The 18,481-nt window shown below is 56.3% G+C and overlaps 8 protein-coding genes across 8 annotated transcripts; 3 read left to right on the top strand and 5 right to left on the bottom strand.

The window, feature by feature from the left end:
• Positions 1 to 11: 11 nt before the first annotated feature.
• Positions 12 to 3,938, bottom strand: MKK02DRAFT_40946 (uncharacterized protein; the record flags this gene model as incomplete). Its single annotated transcript, XM_053091343.1, has 6 exons — positions 12 to 1,115; positions 1,159 to 1,802; positions 1,849 to 2,631; positions 2,675 to 2,983; positions 3,025 to 3,267; positions 3,314 to 3,938. 6 exons carry the CDS (start codon positions 3,936 to 3,938, stop codon positions 12 to 14), a joined length of 3,708 nt encoding a protein of 1,235 aa, XP_052942417.1.
• A 249-nt stretch (positions 3,939 to 4,187) lies between these two features.
• Positions 4,188 to 5,525, bottom strand: MKK02DRAFT_20126 (chaperonin 10-like protein; the record flags this gene model as incomplete). The annotated part of the gene is made up of 7 exons (XM_053086201.1): positions 4,188 to 4,362; positions 4,410 to 4,569; positions 4,624 to 4,777; positions 4,827 to 4,998; positions 5,059 to 5,167; positions 5,206 to 5,341; positions 5,385 to 5,525. 7 exons carry the CDS (start codon positions 5,523 to 5,525, stop codon positions 4,188 to 4,190), a joined length of 1,047 nt encoding a protein of 348 aa, XP_052942416.1.
• A 361-nt stretch (positions 5,526 to 5,886) lies between these two features.
• MKK02DRAFT_40944 (chaperonin 10-like protein) lies at positions 5,887 to 7,306 on the bottom strand (the record flags this gene model as incomplete). The annotated part of the gene is made up of 7 exons (XM_053091342.1): positions 5,887 to 6,061; positions 6,130 to 6,289; positions 6,350 to 6,503; positions 6,537 to 6,708; positions 6,795 to 6,903; positions 6,970 to 7,106; positions 7,188 to 7,306. The coding sequence occupies 7 exons, from the start codon at positions 7,304 to 7,306 to the stop codon at positions 5,887 to 5,889; spliced, it is 1,026 nt and encodes a 341-aa protein (XP_052942415.1).
• A 368-nt stretch (positions 7,307 to 7,674) lies between these two features.
• On the bottom strand, positions 7,675 to 8,665 carry MKK02DRAFT_40943 (calmodulin; the record flags this gene model as incomplete). Its single annotated transcript, XM_053091341.1, has 7 exons — positions 7,675 to 7,701; positions 7,751 to 7,766; positions 7,820 to 7,895; positions 7,947 to 8,112; positions 8,160 to 8,290; positions 8,595 to 8,601; positions 8,651 to 8,665. The coding sequence occupies 7 exons, from the start codon at positions 8,663 to 8,665 to the stop codon at positions 7,675 to 7,677; spliced, it is 438 nt and encodes a 145-aa protein (XP_052942414.1).
• A 242-nt stretch (positions 8,666 to 8,907) lies between these two features.
• Positions 8,908 to 10,993, top strand: MKK02DRAFT_20281 (uncharacterized protein; the record flags this gene model as incomplete). The annotated part of the gene is made up of 4 exons (XM_053086237.1): positions 8,908 to 9,241; positions 9,286 to 9,795; positions 9,840 to 10,114; positions 10,160 to 10,993. The coding sequence occupies 4 exons, from the start codon at positions 8,908 to 8,910 to the stop codon at positions 10,991 to 10,993; spliced, it is 1,953 nt and encodes a 650-aa protein (XP_052942413.1).
• A 461-nt stretch (positions 10,994 to 11,454) lies between these two features.
• Positions 11,455 to 13,397, bottom strand: MKK02DRAFT_35436 (P-loop containing nucleoside triphosphate hydrolase protein; the record flags this gene model as incomplete). Its single annotated transcript, XM_053089176.1, has 11 exons — positions 11,455 to 11,519; positions 11,566 to 11,627; positions 11,678 to 11,733; positions 11,798 to 11,826; positions 11,873 to 11,954; positions 12,004 to 12,124; positions 12,180 to 12,383; positions 12,417 to 12,864; positions 12,907 to 12,957; positions 13,094 to 13,143; positions 13,381 to 13,397. The coding sequence occupies 11 exons, from the start codon at positions 13,395 to 13,397 to the stop codon at positions 11,455 to 11,457; spliced, it is 1,185 nt and encodes a 394-aa protein (XP_052942412.1).
• Positions 13,398 to 13,590: 193 nt separating this feature from the next.
• On the top strand, positions 13,591 to 15,566 carry MKK02DRAFT_40940 (uncharacterized protein; the record flags this gene model as incomplete). Its single annotated transcript, XM_053091340.1, has 7 exons — positions 13,591 to 13,787; positions 13,832 to 14,146; positions 14,196 to 14,878; positions 14,928 to 14,960; positions 15,010 to 15,040; positions 15,094 to 15,245; positions 15,433 to 15,566. The coding sequence occupies 7 exons, from the start codon at positions 13,591 to 13,593 to the stop codon at positions 15,564 to 15,566; spliced, it is 1,545 nt and encodes a 514-aa protein (XP_052942411.1).
• Positions 15,567 to 16,138: 572 nt separating this feature from the next.
• MKK02DRAFT_30402 (uncharacterized protein) lies at positions 16,139 to 17,783 on the top strand (the record flags this gene model as incomplete). The annotated part of the gene is made up of 4 exons (XM_053088037.1): positions 16,139 to 16,771; positions 16,844 to 17,182; positions 17,250 to 17,685; positions 17,740 to 17,783. 4 exons carry the CDS (start codon positions 16,139 to 16,141, stop codon positions 17,781 to 17,783), a joined length of 1,452 nt encoding a protein of 483 aa, XP_052942410.1.
• Positions 17,784 to 18,481: the final 698 nt, after the last annotated feature.

The raw sequence follows: 18,481 nt of genomic DNA, 5'->3' as shown, positions 1-18,481 counted from the left end.
TACGCCCCACCCTAATTCGCCCCCACCTCTTCTTCTTCCTCCATCCCCACCAACGTTCGGTGACCCGTGCGCGAGACCGAAGCTGGCCGAGCAAGAGTAGGGAGGCTCGTCTTGCGCTTGACCTGCCCCGCTGGCTCCACCGCTAGTGACTTGCGAGGACCGGCAAGCTTCAGGTCGGAAGTGTGGTTATGCTTGGTCGACGAGCTGAGAACCCGCGTAGCCGGAGTGGGAGTAGCGAGCGAAGGACGACGAGCGAGACTCGGCGCAGTAGGAGTTGGCTTGGGCGTACTCATGATGGAGCTCTCCCTCCTTCCCGACTTGGCCGCCCCCGCCGCGCTGACCGGACGCTTGATCGCCGATCCGTGCATACTGACCGAAAGCCGGCGATTCGGACCCGGTGTTTCCCCCGGCCGAGCGATAGTCGAAGCCGAGGGAGTAGAAGGGATGCGACTCGTACTAGCGACCAGCCGTTTCCTCGTCGGCGTGACGCTCCCCGATCGCGACGCCTGACGATTCAAGAGCGTGATTTCCGTCTCCTTATTATCCAGCGAGATGTCCATCAACATCTTGTCCTCCTCCAGCTCCTTGATCCGCTTTTCCAGCTCCACGACCCGCAGTGTCTCGCCAGACGATGCAGCCCGCAGATCGCCCACCTCGGACAATAGCTTTGTCTCGGCCAGCTTCAACCGGTCAATCTCGCCGAGGTACGCCGTGAGTCGAGATTGTACGTCCGCTGTGGTAGCGCTTGACATTTCCCGCTCGACAAAGGCGACCCGGACTTTGGTTTCTTGGTCGGCGAGCTGGGTGCGGAGGTCGTCAATCTTCCATTTGAGGTCAGAGGCGGTCCGGTCGTGCTCCCGCTGAGCCCGGGTGGATTGGGCCGTAACACGCGCGAGCGATTCTTGGGTGGCTTCCAAGTCGGCGCGGAGCTGCTTCACCTCGCCCTGCTGGAGCGACATGTCGCCGACTTGCGCCTCGATCTCGCTCCGGGCAGCTTCGAGCTGGTTGAGCGACTCCTCATAGAGGAACTGAAGTTCTTGGACGTCCTCCTCAAGGCGGGTGTTGTCATCTTCCAGCTGAGTGGTACGGCCTGAGCTGTCCTTGGCAGTGTTGAGCTGAACATCAGCTTGATCATTTCACATGCAGCTCATTACTCACCTGTTCCATCAACTCCCCCCTCTCCTGCAGTGCCCTGTCCAGCTTCGCCCTTAACTCCATGATCTCCCCCTCCGCCTCCACTCTCCCCTCGTCCACCTCGAATTGCTTCGTTCCCACCTTATCCCTCAACTGCTGAAGCACCATATCTTTCTCCACCAACTTCCTCTCCCACCCCCTCATCTCCTCTCGCAGCTCTACCGCCGCCGCCTGACTCGCCTCGAGCTCCGACTCGCGCAAACTCAGCAGGCTGCGGAGCGTATCCACCTCAGAGACCCTCACGCCCATTTCCGCCGCTCGACGATCGCAGTCCGCCAGATGCGTAGTGTACTCTTCGACGGTGACTTCGAGTTGACGCGCCGCATCGTTGAGCTCCTTCGTTCGAGCCTCGAGCGTGGCGGTGGATTCGTGCAGTTGAGACTCGAGGTCGAGCTTGTCCTTCCTCAGCGCCGCAGAAGCGAGGACGAGTTCCCCGTTCGTCCGACCGAGAGCGGCGATTTGATCCGCCTGCTTCTCGCGTACCTCGGCGCCATTGGTGAGAGCCATCTCCATCCGCTCGAATCGTTCCGCCAGATTATCGTGTGCCTCCTGCAGCTGATCGAAGAATTCCTCATTCTCTACCATCGCCTGACGCATCGATTCCAGCGCTACAGGGTCAGCTATTTCCCCTTGGGTTCGAAGGTTCTGACTCACCCTGATGCTTCTCCTCTGAGCTAGCCTCCGCCTGCTTCAGATCCGCCTGCATCTCATCGACCACCTTCCACGCCGCCTCGTTCTCGCACGACTCATCCTCTAGCTCCTTCTTGAGCATGGCGATCTCCTCTCGCAGACCCGCAATGAGGACCTCGCCCTCCCGGACCCGGGCGTCGAGCTGGCGGGTGTGGTCCGTATGCGCCTGGATGAGCTGCCGGGATAGACTAACAGGGACGGGCGAGTATGAGCTGTCCGTACCCGTGGAGGTCGAGTGGGAGTCGGGGGTATAGTAGGCGGTCGGACCGGTCTCCCCTCCAGCTTGAGTGGGAGCGGAGGGTGTGCTCTGAGCTTGAGCGAGGTACGCCGTACTGTGGACGGACGAGGGGGATTCCGCGATTGTCGTGAGCTGGGTCCCGGTCCATCCTTCGAGAGTATTGGGCTTGGCGAGGTCGATGAGCCCCGTAGCCACGCCTTTCTCCTCGTCCAGCTCAAACTGATCATCATCCATCTCCTCGACGCTCTCCGCGAGACTCTGCAGGCTTTCCCGCTTGTCCCCATCGTCCTTGACTAGGCCGAGGGTAGGACCAAAGACCTCGAGGGACATGCGCTTGGTAACGAGGGGAGAGAGCTTGACTTCGAAGGGCGATTCGGCGCGCTGAGCGGGGGAAAGACCGGCCGGGTTGGGGATAGTGAGAGTTGGGGTGGGGCATGGGGATGGGCGAGGAGACTCAGAGGGGGACTCCGATAGTCGAGCGTAGGTGTCTCGGGAGAAGAACCGGATCGCTACATGTCAGCTTGTATATTGCCAAAGAGGAAGATAGCTTACAGCCCTTCTCATGCTTTGCGCCGTCCGAAAGCATGCCCCTCCGCTTATCAGCCGTCGTCCCGCCCGGCGTCCCGTCCGGTAGCTCCTCCGGCAGCCGCAGGATATCCAGTCCATCTTCCAGCTGCCCTGCGAGGTCTTCGGGCGTCCCAGGTCGATCCCCATAATTGCTCGGATCGTACTCTTCGATTGAGTCCCGTCGGGTCCAGTCGAGGGGGACGGGGTGGGGATGCTGCGAGGGTGCAGGAAGGGAGAGACGAGGAGGCGAGGGTGAGTAGCCGCGGTCGGCTTTAGCGGGCGTGGAGAGATGGCCTGGGGATCAGCTTGATTCAGAGGCCAAGGACAGGACGTACGTGGTAGAATAGGCTGCCGTTTCGGCGACAGGTCCTCTGACTTGCCTCGTGTCCGGGGCATCCGCATAGGCGAAGTTGAAGCCCTAGGGGCGATGCGAGTGGGCGAGACGGGTGTCTCGTACCCCTCCAAGCAGATCTCGATGTCCGGCGTTAGGGCTTTGGAGAAGTCGATCCCTTTCGACGTGCGCTTGACGTACATTTCCGGAAGAGCGGGTACGGGGACGTCCATACTTGATCGATAGTCTGGACGTCAGCTTGCTTATCGTCAATCGTGGAGGTAGAAGTTCACCATCGCTCTCGTCACTGGTCCGAACGCTCGGCATGCTCTTCGCCAGCTTTAAACTCCCCTTTCTCGCCCGTTTCTTCTTGGCACTCCCCCACGTCCCCATCCATCCCTTGCGCTCCTCCTCATCCCTCTCTGGGACTTCATCGTCCACACTCCCGCTCAATCTCTCTTCCCGCTCTTCGACTTCCCGCTTCTTCTCCCGCTTCTGCTTGCCCTTCAGTGCGGACAGGCTCGGGTGGTGCGCTAGCGTGCGAAGGATCGAGGGTGTCCTGGCCCGCCGACCTGGAGTGGTCGTAGGTGGTGGGTCAGTGTGAGGGTATGGGGAGTGCGAAGGGGACGAGGGGACTGGCGTAAATACCGGCCGATCCAGATCCATCGACCGCTGTGTGTCGAGCAGGTAACGGCCGTACGGTACGTCGGGGAGTGGAGACTCGAGGGACGACGAAGCGCGAGAGGGGAGATGTCCCGCCGCCGAGTCGGGGCGATCGCGCTCGAGATATAGCGTGAGGTGGTGGGGTGATTTCGTACGTTTACGGATGGGCGACGAAGTGCGAAGCTGGGAGTGGGGTGGTGGTTTTGCAGGTGAGGCGGGTCGGAAGGGGTTTAGCCGGTGAAGTAGGTCAGACATGCTGCTAGAAGTAAGGTGAGTAGGATGAGTGTGTATGGCAGGAGTGAGAGATGGCGAATGGGACGAAAACAATGAAAGCTAGGAGTGAGGGTGGAAGTTGAGTGAACCTCTACCCGACAGAAACATTCCTCATCCGCCACACACACGCAACCTCAAACCCAAAGGACCCGCTGAAACATGGCGGGTTGTTTCATCTCGGCCCACCTACTGACTGTTACTGTACTCACTAGATACTACGTGCAGATCGTTCTATGGGCGAATGGCGATCTTGAGGGCATTCCTAGAAGCCATCTTATCCAATGCCTTCTGATAATCTTTGAGCGCAAAGACATCGGTGACCATCCCGTCCGTCCGGATCTTTTTGGAGTCAAGCAGTTCTACGGCTCGCGGGAAGCAGAATACCTGGGCGAACGAGCCGACGATGCTGTCCTGTCAGCAAAAGCCCACTTCCGCGTGCTAGAAGCCACTCACTTGATCTCGTTCAAGAAGATCTTGGTCGGGCTCCACGTAACCCTCGCTGAGTCGGCATACACCCCATACACGAGCAGTGTTCCACCTCGGCCGACATAGTTGATCGAGTCGTTCACGATCGACTCGACACCGGTGCACTCGGCTACCACGTCGAATCCGTCTATGTTGTCAGCTCGATCTCCCAGCGCTCTTGGAAATGGGTACGACAACTCACAAGGATTGTCCGCTAACAGCTGATCCCACTGCTTCTTCGCCTCCCCTCGATCCCGCTCCAGGTCGAGATAATGGTCGGCAGCCTGTACTTTCCGCGCAATGTCCATCTTGATCCCCTTGTTCGCCGCGATGGTGACTGACGAAGCGCCTCCAAGCTGTAGCATGAGCTATGATCGATACGGGCGCCGCCTGAAGTAGACACACCTTCAATAGCTGAGCTAGCATGAGTCCCGTAGGTCCCGCTCCGATCAAGAGACACTTTGCGCCAAAGGGCATCTTGATCTTGTCCATTCCGTGTATGGCGCAACTGGCAGGTTCCAGCAGGGTCGCTTCTTCGTCTGTCAGATTGTGGATCTTGAAGCATTTGGCAAAGTTGCTGCAGCATCAGCGAGGTCTCCGTTCTTCGAGACATAATCGATAGGTAGCTATAACTCACAAAGCAACGTATTGAGCGAATCCTCCAGGCTTGACAATCCCCTTGGGCGTAAAGTTCTCGCAAAACAGATGTTTGCCCTGCTTGCAGTAGTGACAATAGTCACAGCACTCTTGACAGATCAGCTCCACACGTCTAAGGGGTGCTCACCGCTCCCGTCTCCGACAACCTTGTCCCCCTCGCTAAACCCCTGCACCTTGCTCCCCATTTTTACGACCGTACCCACGACCTCATGTCCTGGGATAAGCGGGAACTTGGCGATGAATTCTCCCTCGTGTATGTGTGCCTACTCCATCAGCCCGTTTCCGACTGTATGATAGCAAGCTCACATCTGTTCCGCACACACCGCACAAGTTGACCTTGAGCAACATCTCATCCTCGGCGATTTCGGGTATCGGGATTTGCTTGATCTCAAACTCGCGGGGCTTGTTGTACCACAACGCGGTCATTTCGCCTTCGTGAGCGGACATGGCTGAATGTTTTGGTTTGATGCAGGTAGATTGTTCGTTGAGATGATGAGCAGGTGGGTGACAGATGGCTGAAGCTGGAACTTCTTGGACGTCCGACCTTGGACGAGCTGGAGAGGAGACCCGGCCCGGTGGCCGGAACGCGTCATAGTTGCCTCTTTGGGTAAGTTTCACCAGCGTTCCAGCTGAGTCCAAAACGTTAAAACCTCTTGATCTCTTGAGCTTCAAGCTCCATGAGTGAGTCGGAGTCTTCCTCCACCGCATCACACCACGGACCCTATCCCCAAGCACAGCCGAACTATTGATCTCATGACTAACTACTCACTGAACTGACTCTGTACTCGCGACCCCGCCCCACGCGGTGTTAAGGACGAATCGCAATCTTGAGCGCGTTCCTGTACGCCATCTTGTCCAGCGCCATCTGGTAGTCCTTCAGCGCAGACACATCCGTCACCATCCCGGCCGTCCTGATCTTCTTGGACTCGAGGAGCTCGACAGCGCGGGTGAAGCAGTAGACCTGCGCGAAGGAGCCGACGATGCTTGCTGATCAGCAAAAGTTTACCTACCCTCCAACAAGCATTATATGTAAGTGCAGATATCCACTCACTTGATCTCGTTCATGAAGATCTTGGCAGGACTCCAGGTGACCCTGGCTGCATCCGGGTACACCCCATAGACGAGCAGGGTCCCGCCTCGACCGACGTAGTTGATGGCGTCGTTCACGATGGACTCGACGCCCGTGCATTCGGCAACGACGTCAAAGCCGTCTATCTATCAGCTTGATCTTCGCTGCTCTCGGATGGACAGTGGCTGATGGAAGTGCTTACAAGGGTTGTCGGTAAGGAGCTGATCCCACTGCTTCTTCGCCGCATCCTCATCCCGCTCGAGATCGAGATAATGGTCCGCCGCCTCGATCTTGCGCGCGATATCCATCTTGATTCCCTTGTTGGCGGCGATAGTCACTGAAGAAGCACCTCCGAGCTCCCTGTCAGCCACGCTCACACACGAACTCACCTTAAGTAGCTGAGCAAGCATAAGCCCCGTCGGTCCCGCCCCGATCAAGAGGCATTTCGCCCCGAACGGCATCTTGATCTTGTCCATCCCGTGGATGGCGCAACTGGCCGGCTCGACCAGGGTGGCCTCTTCATCTGTCAAATTGTTGATCTTGTGACATTTGGAGAAGTTACTGACGATGTCAGCTCAATAGCCCGCCGAGACTGCTATCCCCAGGCAGGCACAGCCTATCCCAAGGCTTGAAGAGACGACACTCACAAAGCGACGTATTCTGCGAATCCTCCAGGTTCGGTACAACCCTGCGCTCTGAGGTTCAGGCAAAACAGCGGCTTGCCCTGCTTGCAGTAGACACAATGATGGCATGATTCTGTGCTGATCAGCATCACCTCCAATCCCATATTTGACGCGCAGCGGAACCTGGACTGAGACTTACGCATCACGTCCGCGACGACCCTGTCACCTTCGCTGAACCCCTGCACCTCGCTCCCCAGCTTGACCACCGTCCCGACGACCTCATGCCCCGGGATCAAGGGAAACGTAGCCGAGAAACTCTCCCTCGTGAATGTGGGTCTGTCCCGTCAGCTGTCAGCTCCTGCTTCATGACTTCAATGCGAGATTAGCCAGCTCACGTCCGTCCCGCATACACCGCACATATTGACCTCGAGTAAGACCTCACCCTCGCCAATGTCAGGGATGGGGACCTGCCTGATCTCAAAGTCGCGGGGCTTGTTGTACCATAGCGCAGTCATTTTGCCTTCGTGAGTGGACATGGTGGCGAGCACTGCGTCAGTAGAAGAGGACCGCAAAATGAGTGGTAGAACGGTGAGTGATGAAAGCGAATCATGGTCCAGGTCTTTGTGGGAAGGGCGCTTGTGAAGCGAGTGTGTGTGCCGAAGCAAGATAAGATTCAGCTTCTCGCCGCATTCGCTTTGCTTCTCAACCTCATTCCTCTGCTGGTCCGGCGCGACCGGGATACCTCCGTTGACGTCGGCAGTATGCAGCATCAATACGTCTTGACCTTGCCCTACCGCAATGAGATCTGCCAAGTCTATGCCGGCTCAAGCGTTCAAGTCCATACATCGTGATGAGACTGCTTCAACCGTTTTCGCGACCCCTTCATCCCTCTCGTGGTCCTGCCTTACTTGGCCAACATCATCGTCACGAACTGTATTGTCAGTGTGGATCGCTTCTACCCCGAGTACGAAGTGACAGACCTCGTTGTAGTCGATCCTGGATAATCAGCCACAATCCTCCACTTGTCGAATAGCAGCGAAGACACTCACATTCCATCCCCATCCTTGTCGGCCTCACGGATCATCTCGTTGATCTCGGCGTCCGAGAGCTTCTCACCGAGGTTGGCTAAGGTATTAGCTATCGGGCCATTACCAGCATACAGCCACGTCAGCTCACTCATCACGTGCTTCAGCTCCGCTGCGGAAATGTGCCCATCATTGTTCTTGTCAAACACCTTGAACGCCTCCCTGATCTCCTCCTCGGAATCGGTATCGTGCATCTTGCGCGCCATGAGCGTGATGAACTCTGCAAAGTCTATCGAGTTGTTTCCGTCCGCGTCGACCTGGATGTCAGCTGCATCCAGCGTGGTACGTGGGTAAAACAGCGGACCTCGTTGATCATATCCTCGAGTTCGGCCTGGGTGGGGTTCTGGCCAAGCGAGCGCATAACGGTACCGAGCTCTTTGGTGGTGATGGTTCCATCTCCGTCCTTGTCAAACAGGGAGAATGCCTCCTTGAATTCTGGATATCAGCTAAGCCCATTGATGCCTGCATAGGTATAAGAGCGTATGCGGGGAACGTACCGGCGATTTGCTCTGCGAGAGTAAGCCATCAGTTCAGCCAGGTACGCTTATCACGGATCTCCCGGTAGCCAAGCCGTTGCAGAGACCAGGCAGCCACCGCCGGTCTCGTTTCTTCTGCGATGCAGTCCATCTGTGTCCACCTGGCCGTTCAGACGCATCCGCCTCCGCCTGTTCCGCAGCCTTTACCCTTTCATAACCGGTTCCCGGCTCGATCAAGACATATCAGGACCCGCTCAACGCACCTTTGGTCTGCTCTGTCAGCTCCGGCCGTATCTTCCGGTGCTCCCAGGACACTCACAAGTTGTTCAGCCATGTTGTATGTGTCTAAAGCAGAGGTATGTACAGAAAGAGAAGCAGAGCACGGACAATAGGGGAGGAGCGTGGAGAGCGCGCATCAGCTGTGCAGGTCATTTGATCCCGGTCCCCCCACTTAAGTGATGACGCAGAGCTATGACGTAAACCCCTTTTGATCAAGCCTCGAGCGATTCAAGCTGCAGCTGAGGAATTTCTAAATCTCGCCTATCACTCTACCCTTGACCAGTACAGCTATCCAAGATGGCGCCTCCCACAGCCGCACCCAACGCTATCCTCACACGGGCCATCAACGTCTATGCCCTCCCAAAAGAATTACTCGATAACCTCATCGTCCGGTCCATCCAGGCCGAAGCGCCCGAAGAGGAGGACGCGCAACCCTCCTCTCGGTCCAAGACCGACGCAGCATCCAGCGGGCCGGCTGGATCGCTCAGGTGTCAAGCATGTCCCGATATCGGCTTTGAGACTGTCGAGGACCAACGGGCGCACTTCAAGTCGGATTGGCATCGGTATAACGTCAAGGCGAGGATGACGGGACGGGCGGTCAGCGCGGAAGAATGGGAGGGGATGGTTGAGGGTCAGTTGGCGCTTTCGCACAACGCGGTCAAAGCTGATCATTAGGCGTATCGTCCATCTCTGGCTCGGCGTCCTCCTCTTCTGGCTCATCCGACGAATCCCAATCCAAAGTCTCGCGACTCCTGCGCAAAGCCAAACTCAACGCCAATATCAACGGCGGTGGCTCGGTCGATTCGGATGAAGAAGCCGAAGTGGCCGACCGAGTCCGGCGAGCTCAACTTCGTACGGCCGTTATCTGGTTCTCCCCCTCATCTCCACTGCCAGCTTTAGGCGTTCCCCAGGATACGCAATTCGGGATCCACCGTGCCCTCTTCCCGCCGCTCGATACGGCCAGCGACTATCTCGGCGAGCTGCGCCGGATGCAATTGTCCGCCCGGCCGAGTATAGAGGGTACGGACGGAGAAGATAGGCGGATCACGCTGCTCATGGTCGCCGGCGGGCACTTTGCGGGGATGGTCGTGGGTCTGAAGCCAAGAGGGAAGGGGGACAAGATGGAAGTCAAGGGAGCAGGGGAGATTAAGATTTTCAAGCACAAGACGTTCCATAGATACACCAGTAAGCTCCCCTTCGCCCGCATCCCGCACTGAGCTGACCTCTAGCGCGTAAGAAACAAGGAGGATCGCAGGCCCTCAACGATAATGCAAAGTCCAAAGCTGTATCCGCTGGAGCCATGCTGCGTCGATATGGAGAAGCGGCGCTGCAGGAGGAGATCCGGCAGTTGATGTCGGACTGGGAAGAGGATATCGCCATGAGTGAGCGGGTGTTTATTCGGGCGAGTACGCACGGGAGGAAGAGCTTTGTGGGGTATGAGGGGGCGGTGTTGGAGAAGAATGACGCGAGGATACGGGTGTTTCCGTTTCCTACTCGGCGTCCGGTGAGATGTCTAGCCCACATCTGTGAGACTTAGCTTATACGGTAGACACTCCAAGAACTGCTTCGCTGCTGGCACGAACTGGTCCGAACCAAGGTGTCCCACCTATCATCGGACGCCCTCCAGGCTTTGGACGACGCGTATATCGCCTCGCTTCAGCCCCGCAAACCCATCATCAAACCTGTCACAGCCCCAGCTCCCTCCGCCCCCTCCGCCCCGATCAAAACCCCGGACGAGCTCGCGCGCGAAGACCGCCAGCGCCGTCTCTCCGAAATGATCAAAAAGGGCCGTCTCGACGCCCTCCGTCCCTTCTGGGAGAAACACCAGTCCGAATTCGATAACTCGGCCCTCGGGCTCGCGTGCACTTCAGGCCAAGAAGACATCATCCGGTTCTTCCTGGATGAGATCCGCCTGGATCCGACCGTCTCCATAGACGGCAAGAAACCATATGATCTCTGTTCTACCCGGGGCGCGCGCAACGTATTTCGGCGGACACGATACGAGCATGAAGAGTGGTATGACTGGGCCGTCGCGCACGTGCCTAGTGGGCTCTCGGAGGAGATGGAGGAGAAGCAGGATAGTAAGAAGGCGGAAAGGCGGAAAGGGCTCAAGGAGAAACTGAAGGAGAGGGAAAAGGCGCGGAGTGAGGCCGAGGCGGCGGAAGAGGGGGAGAAGGAAAAGGAGAGACGGTTGGAAGAGGTCGATAGGCAGCGGAAGGCGGCGATGCCTACGATGGGTGGGGGAGGGGTGCAGAAGCTCGGAGGGAGGGATAGTAAGACGTTGGGGATGGGGGGGATGAGTGAGGAGATGAGGATGAGGGTGGAGAGGGAACGGAGGGCAAAGGCGGCCGAGGCGAGGTTTGCTAATTTGGGGGCAAAGTAGTGCGAGAGTAATAATGCATAGACTGGACGGATGGTGCAGGTTTTGGTTGGCGCAAGAATGATATCAGCCGAAAGCTGGCAGGAGTACCCCGGCTCCCCTTAGATATTACTATATCCACTCGCTTGAGAACAACTTGAGGGGTTGGAATGCCTGATTCTTTCCTTCTGAAATTCTGTTTCCTTATTGAGTCGCTGCTTGATATGCATGGTAAAAGAAGGGCGAGAGTGATTAGGGGGGACTTGCGGGAGTTTGATGTGTCAAGATTAGAGACGACCCCTTCCCCCTCTCCCCTTCTCTGCACCCAAAGAGTGGCTAGTGAGAACGCTCTCCATCGGAGTAGGGATAACCAGATGGAGGCAGAAAGAGCATCAGAACACGCTATACATCGAAATCAGATACTTCTCCCTTTCATCCACCATCTACTCGCCTGCGCCCGCGCCCAGCCTTTGTTTTCCCTCCTTCTAGGCAATCTCCGCGATAGACATCGGCATCTCGTCGATCTGACACGAGTAGTACTGTTCGATATCTACTTATCAGCACTAGCACAGGCGTGGAAGGGGATATAGACTCACCGCGGAGGATCCGGACATCTTCGACTGTAACAAAGTTGATCGCGACACCCTTGCGGCCGAACCTGCCCAGAGTCAGCTAGAACCGAATTATAGCGAAAAGAAGTCGATTTACCTCCCTGACCGGCCGATGCGGTGAAGATACGCTTCTCTGTTTATGGGCAGGTCATACTGCAACATCAGTCCCAGAGGACCTCAAGGAGAAGCCGCACCAAAGTATGAGGCAAAAACTCACGTTGATGACCAAGGAGACTTGTTGGACGTCTGTAATCGTTAGCTGAGACTCCAGAACGACAGGGAATCACTGTACCAATTCCACGACTCCAGATATCAGTTGTAATAAGCACCCTGGACTTCCCACCCCGGAATTCTGTCATGATAAAGTCACGTTCCTGCGAAAAAGTCAGATTTTGCCCTTGGTCACCAAAAATTTGCACATGCCTTCTGCTGGTGCTCTCCATGCAGGGACGAGACGGTAAAGTTGGCCTCCCGCATCTTCTCGGTGAGCCAGTCGACCTTCCGACGAGTGTTGCAAAAGATGACGGCTTGGGTGATGGTGAGACTGAAGAGTAAGTTTCGCTTTACGTAACGCAAATGGTAGCTGTGCGGAAACTCACGTATCGTAGAGATCGCAAAGAGTGTCAAACTTCCAGTCCTCCTTCTCTACGGCGACAAAGAACTGCTTGATCCCCTCGAGGGTCAACTCGTCACGCTTGACGAGGATCCGGATGGGGTCAGTCATGAACTTGGTGGTCATCTCGAGCACGTCGTGCGGGAGGGTGGCCGAGACGACGACGACCTGCGTCGCGGGCGGGAGGTACCTGGGATCAGCACAGCCAACAGCCGGAACATACCGGTAGATATCGTAGATCTGATCCTTGAACCCCTTGTTGAGCAGCTCATCCGCCTCATCCAGAATCAACATCTTGATTTCCTTGGTGCGCAAATTTCTGCGCCGAATCATATCAAACACCCGTCCCGGCGTTCCAGATACGACCTGCTGTCCCGCCTCAAGCTTGCGGATGTCCTCGCCGACACTTGTACCGCCGATACACGCGTGGCACGAGACGTTCGAGTAGTCGCCGAGCGCGAGGACGACCGTTTGGATCTGGACGGCCAGTTCACGGGTGGGCGAGAGGATGAGCGCCTGCGTCTCGCGGATATTGTTGTCGATGGACTGGAGGGCGGAGATGGAGAAGGTCGCGGTTTTACCGGTACCAGATTGGGCTTGAGCAATGACGTCTCGACCCCGCATGATGGGGATGATAGCTCGCTGCTGGATCGCAGAGGGCTTCTCGAAGTCTGCGAATCAGCCAGGTCCGTTGAAGCTGTAGGGGGACTTACTGTAGGCATAGATACCGCGAAGAAGGTCTTCCTTGAGGTTGAGAGCTTCGACTATTGACATTGTCAGCTGCGCCCTGATTCATCAATAGGGGAACGTTAACTCACAAGTAGGTGCCTGTATTCGGAAGGAGCAAAAGTGATCACATGGTGAGCACTCCCACCCCTTCCGTGGAATCTGGATAGCTACGTACGACTGTTACCGACTCTGAAGACTCAAAAATGAGCTTCTCGTCGCCACTAAGAGGTCAGCGTGATTCTTACTCTTCCCCCTTCTCGTTTAGCCTGGGTCAAAGCTCCGCCGTCCGTCCAACACCTTTAAACCTCATCCACCAGTCTGTAGACGCCCTTGGCCGAGCGATGGGCACTGCCGCGGAGTACAGGCTGGCCCATTTCGATGTCCCTCAAATCTCTTACTCCCCCAATTTCCGGCTGTTTCCGCCCGTCCTTTCGCCCAGCATCCTCGTGGATACTCACTTGTTGATTCCCGCCATGTTGACTGGTGGATGATTATAGGTAAGTAACAAGTAAAATGAGATATAGGTACAGAGAGTGTCGACTGCAAGGCCTTTGCTGCTGTCTTGTTCTTTTTGCGACTGGGCGGGATCAAATTTCGCCCCCTTTCTGGTGGCACACTCTCAACGCAGCTCTCTTTTGACCATACACAACCCATTTGCTACAGCCGATATGGACTCCATCATAGAGACACAGCGAGCAACGCACGAGGAGATAGAGCGATACGAGCAGGCGCTCGCGGATGTCCTCATGCAGGCGCCAACGATCCAGCGGAATATCGCCAGAAGGGACCGGAAGGCAGCTGATATCCTCGCGCGGATTGGCGAGCTCCGGCAGAACTTGGTCCTCATGTATGAGGATGCCCCGGGGTAAGCTACCGACTTCAACAGGAAGAGTCTCAGTTGACAAACAGTCTTCGTCCCGTCGAAATCGCCCTCCTTTCCAACCCGCCCGCGGGCCAAGACGACCTCGCGGAGTTCTACACCCGGTTCGAGAAGGTCAAGGACTTTCACTCCAAGAACCAAGGCATCAACGCCCGGACGTTCCTCAGCGAGATTGACGAGCTGGTGCGGAGTGATGGACTCCAGACTGTTTACGTGGAGGGGGAGGACGAGCCGGTGGTGATTGATCCGCTGGACTCGGTGTTTTCGGGAGAAGAGGCGTATGGGAAGCACCTGGACTTGTATGGGTCGCATACGCAGTATATGAATCTGAAGGGGGCGAACAGGTGAGCTCCAGCACGCGTCACTGCGTCCATAGCTCGAGCTGACATATAGGCTATCATATATTGCCTACCTCGACATGCTCCGGAAAGGCACGATCCAGCGCAACCTCGATGCCAAGGAGAAAGCCTCAGCCGCCTACCTATCCTACGTCACCGCCCTCTACAACTACCTCGTCTCCTTCTTTGACCGCGCCTTACCCCTCATCGACGTCCAAGAAAAGCTGCGCGAGGAGGAGGACAACTTTGCGTCCGCGTGGGAGGCGGGACAAGTGGGCGGCTGGAAGGGAGAAAGCAGCACCGTCACTGCCAATGGCGGAGAGGGGATCTGGTGTCCTTTCTGTCAAAAGAACTACTCGAAGCAAACGGTATACGACGCCCACCTCAAATCCGAGAAGCACCGGAAAAAGGAAGCGGCCGGAAACGCTGTCGCCAACCCCGCGGCCGCCAGCGGGGCAGCACCAGCGGCTTCGTCTACCCAAAAAGACAGATTAAGGGCGCCCGCACGGCTCACGTACCTCGTCGGCGCGCTCTTGACGTTCCCGCCCATACCGGAGATTATTGCGAGGTCGAGGGGAGAAGTGGAGCGCAGGGCGGCATTGACGGCGAGGGAGAGAGATGCGGAGATGGAGGAGACGGAGGAGGCGCCGCCGGTGGAAGTTATCAAGATTGATAATGGCGAGTCGGACGAGGAGTCGGATGATGGGACGATATTCAATCCGTTGAAATTGCCTCTCGGTGAGTTTGCTGAACCGGTCGACCATGGGGCACAAGCTCATACATGCAGGTTTCGATGGCAAGCCCATCCCATTCTGGCTTTGTGAGTGAACCCATTGTCCTGTAGTTGTGATAGGCTGATAGATTCCCAGATAAGCTACATGGTCTCGGTACATCTTACACGTAAGACCTTTCGTATTGGTTAGACCAAAGACCAGAGCTGACATTATCTATAGGTGTCAAATCTGCTCCGACGCAACGTACCAAGGCCGAAAAGCCTTCGACAAGCACTTTTCGGAAGCTCGACACTCGCTCGGTATGCGCGCGCTGGGTCTGCCCAATACGAAGCATTTCCACGAGATCACTCAGATTGCCGATGCTATAGCGTGTGAGTCTTCGTCTCATTCGCCTCCATTGTCCCACCATCGCCTCATACCACTTCATTCTCGCCATCTCATCCCCCACTCCTTTCCCCTTATCGTCAAGCTTTGCGTGCCCGGCAGTGATGAGGACTATGGACCGCCACGATACTCAACCTGCCCCCGAGCATCAGGACGCAAGCTGACTCTCCACAGTGGCTGAAAAACTCAAGTTCGAGGGCCGACAGGAGCTCGCTGCGATGGAACGAGCTGTCGAGATGGAGGATTCGGACGGCAATGTGTATAGCAAACAGGTATACGATTCGTTGAAGCGCCAAGGCGTCATATAATTGATATCTTATCCGAAGAGAGGTACATGTAACTGGAGTCCTTCAAGTATGAAACTGAGTAGACAACCACCTACCCCCACCTGCTGATCCAGGCATGAATGCGCGGTATTCTGGGGAATTGCAATACTTCCGCCCACGTGACCAGCCACCTGAACTTCCAGCCGAGTAAGCAGTTCGCATTCTGCATCCCGCTCATCACTCATTCGTTTCCGTTACATGCCAGGCAATAGCAGGATAAGAGATGCTCACCCTCGGATAGCCGGAGAACGCTGAAGTAGAAAGGCATACCTGTGTACCCAATGCTCGGCGCCGACCGAGATAGTTTAGGAACGTCCAGGAACGGAGGGCGCGCTCGGACGACTGCGAGCTACCTGGTCCGAGCGAGCTTGCTTATGATGACATCGGTATCCTCGTGACGGTTGCGATGCCCTCCTTTCGATCGTGGTGTGCTCGGCTGAGGATCGGGGAAACGGTCTGCTAACTGTCATACCGACCTGATCACGAGTAATCCTCATTCTACCAGATAGAAGCGCTCTCCCCTCTAATCTCTCAAGCTCACCCTAATCGTCAATATGCCGAAACGACAGCTTCAACCCACGTCCTCTTCCGCATCATCCGGGTCTGCCGCGCCCCCCTCTCGTCAGTATCGTCGCGTATCTCAGCCCGCAGCGTCTAATAACGGCGGAGCCACCAACTCGGTCGACCGTCCGCTCAGCCCGCAGGGCCAGACTGAGGACTATCAAGCAACCGAGGTCGGGAGCATAGACGGGGCGCAGGATGCACTCATGAGTAGTCTCGCCAGTATGGGGTTGGATCATGACGAGGCCCGAAGCGAGGCTGAGGACGCGACGGAGGAGGGAATCTTGTCTTGGGCGGCGTCAATGGCGGGGGAGGCAGAGTCAGACCGGGAAGCTCAGTCGGAGGAGCAGCAAGGGTCTGAGGGTCAAGCAGGGGAGGCGGAGGGAGGTGAAGATGGGGATTCGGATTGGGACGACGATGATGACGATGGAGGTGATGGGGAGGATGGTGAGGAGATGTATATCGAGGTCACCGTGGAGGTGATGCGGGAACTCGAGAAGCGAGATGCAACCAAGTCTCGGAAGGAGCAAAGAGAGATAGAAGCCGACGACGAAGCTCTGCGTCGGTGGACTGAAGAGGTACTGGATAGTCATTTTGCGAGGTGCTCGGAAGAAATGGTTGAACTGGTGAGCATCCCACATATACATCATTGCCGTTGTCGGTGCTTCGCACCCGAATGCAATTACTGACAGTGATAGGCCTACGAGTGTCTTCCAGTGGTCAAGAAGCAAGTCACGAGCCAGTCGAAGGGATTGCTGCACGTCGTTAAAGGCTCACTCCGGAAATCCTTCGACTTCAAAAGCAGTCTCCTCTCATCGCTGCTTAACTGCCGGTACAACGATCATCACGGGTCGTCGAGACAAGTCATCGACAAGGTGCTCGCCGTCATGCTACATCACGGGCACGGTACCTTCCGCGAGGCTTTTCGCAAGATGGCGGACAATGACACCCTACTCGATCTTGACCTCATTATCAAAGGTGCTGCCCCAGCGAGAGGTGCGAAGGTGACGGGGATTTATGTAAGGAAGATCAATGCGGTGAGTCTCGTTTACCAGCCCTGCCACGTAAAAGATGTACGCGTGTGGATTCCTGCTGATTTCTCAGGCGGTAAAACGGTATTATGTTGGCAAAGCCATCAACATACATCGCCGGCAAATCGCCCATGACTCGAAGCCTATCAACAAGCTAGCGAGAGCGGCGACCGACCCATCGAAACCGCGGTGGCGAGCTCACACCCTGCTCTCTTTCGGCCCAACCAAGCTCGCACAGATACCCCCGCCCCTTCTGTCCGCGGTCGAGTGCTTGATCATCGGTAGTGCTGGACTCATCACGCGGAAGGACGCGCTGCAAATCAACCTCATCGATCGTGCTCCCCACAAGCTGCCGCGAGTGCAAAAACCGCTGCCGCCATCATCGCTGCCGAAGTTGGACAAAATCTTGGTCCAATGCTGGAATGACATGCATGGTCGGATTGAAAGGAGTAAGGCGGCGTTAAAGGAGTACCCCAGAGGGGCCGGATTTGAGTATCCACAGGACAAACGTGAGCATCAGATTGTCTCGAGCGACACACAATGAGTCGACGTTGATCCTTTAGCTTTCTACCTCACCCCCTACGCGGACGCCGCAGGCGTATCCTGACACATCTTCCGTCAGAGATTGTTTGGTCTCGCACCCCTGATCCAAGATGGACAGGTAGTCTACGGTGTACGTTCCGCAGCTCTTCGACAAGCGAAGAAAGACTATCCGATACCTCGACATCTCCTATACAACTTGGTGAGTCTAGTATATTGTTCTCGCTGACGCGTAGAACTTCGACTTCGTCAAATCGACATTTCCCTGGGCCCGGAGAACAGGACCACAGCGTCACCCTATCCAGCATCTCAAGCCAGGGCGTGATCTAAGGCAATCGAGCAGAGTATGTCATTTGTGAGCTATGATGAGGTTCGCCTGCAGCTGACGGCGCGGGTCGCTGGATTTGTACCTGCTTACGCCCCCTACCGTTTACCTGATAGAGCTCACTCTTACCTACTGAAGAGCTTGTTGTGCGCTAGCAGGTCACAGAGTAGGGGTAGGTATGGGAAGTCAATGTTTGGAAGCCTACCCTGATACTCGTATACACAGGAATTTAGAACATAAATAGGCGGGAGCTCAACACAGCGTTGTAAGAGTAGTAGTGACGAGGACAATGAGCCTTTGGTTGCATCTCTCCTCATGGTCACGACGCAGCTATACGGATATGTGCATATGTTCTGACCCAGACTACGTATTCCAGAAGTCCCAACCCCTCACTCATTGCATGGTCTAATACTCCTCTTCATCATGCAATGACGGCGCGA

The sequence above is a fragment of the Dioszegia hungarica genome (assembly GCF_025882075.1).
Source record: "Dioszegia hungarica strain PDD-24b-2 chromosome Unknown MKK02contig_25, whole genome shotgun sequence".
NCBI lineage: Eukaryota > Fungi > Basidiomycota > Tremellomycetes > Tremellales > Bulleribasidiaceae > Dioszegia > Dioszegia hungarica.
Note: the sequence above shows the minus strand (reverse complement) of the source record. Positions and strands in the feature narration are given on the sequence as shown.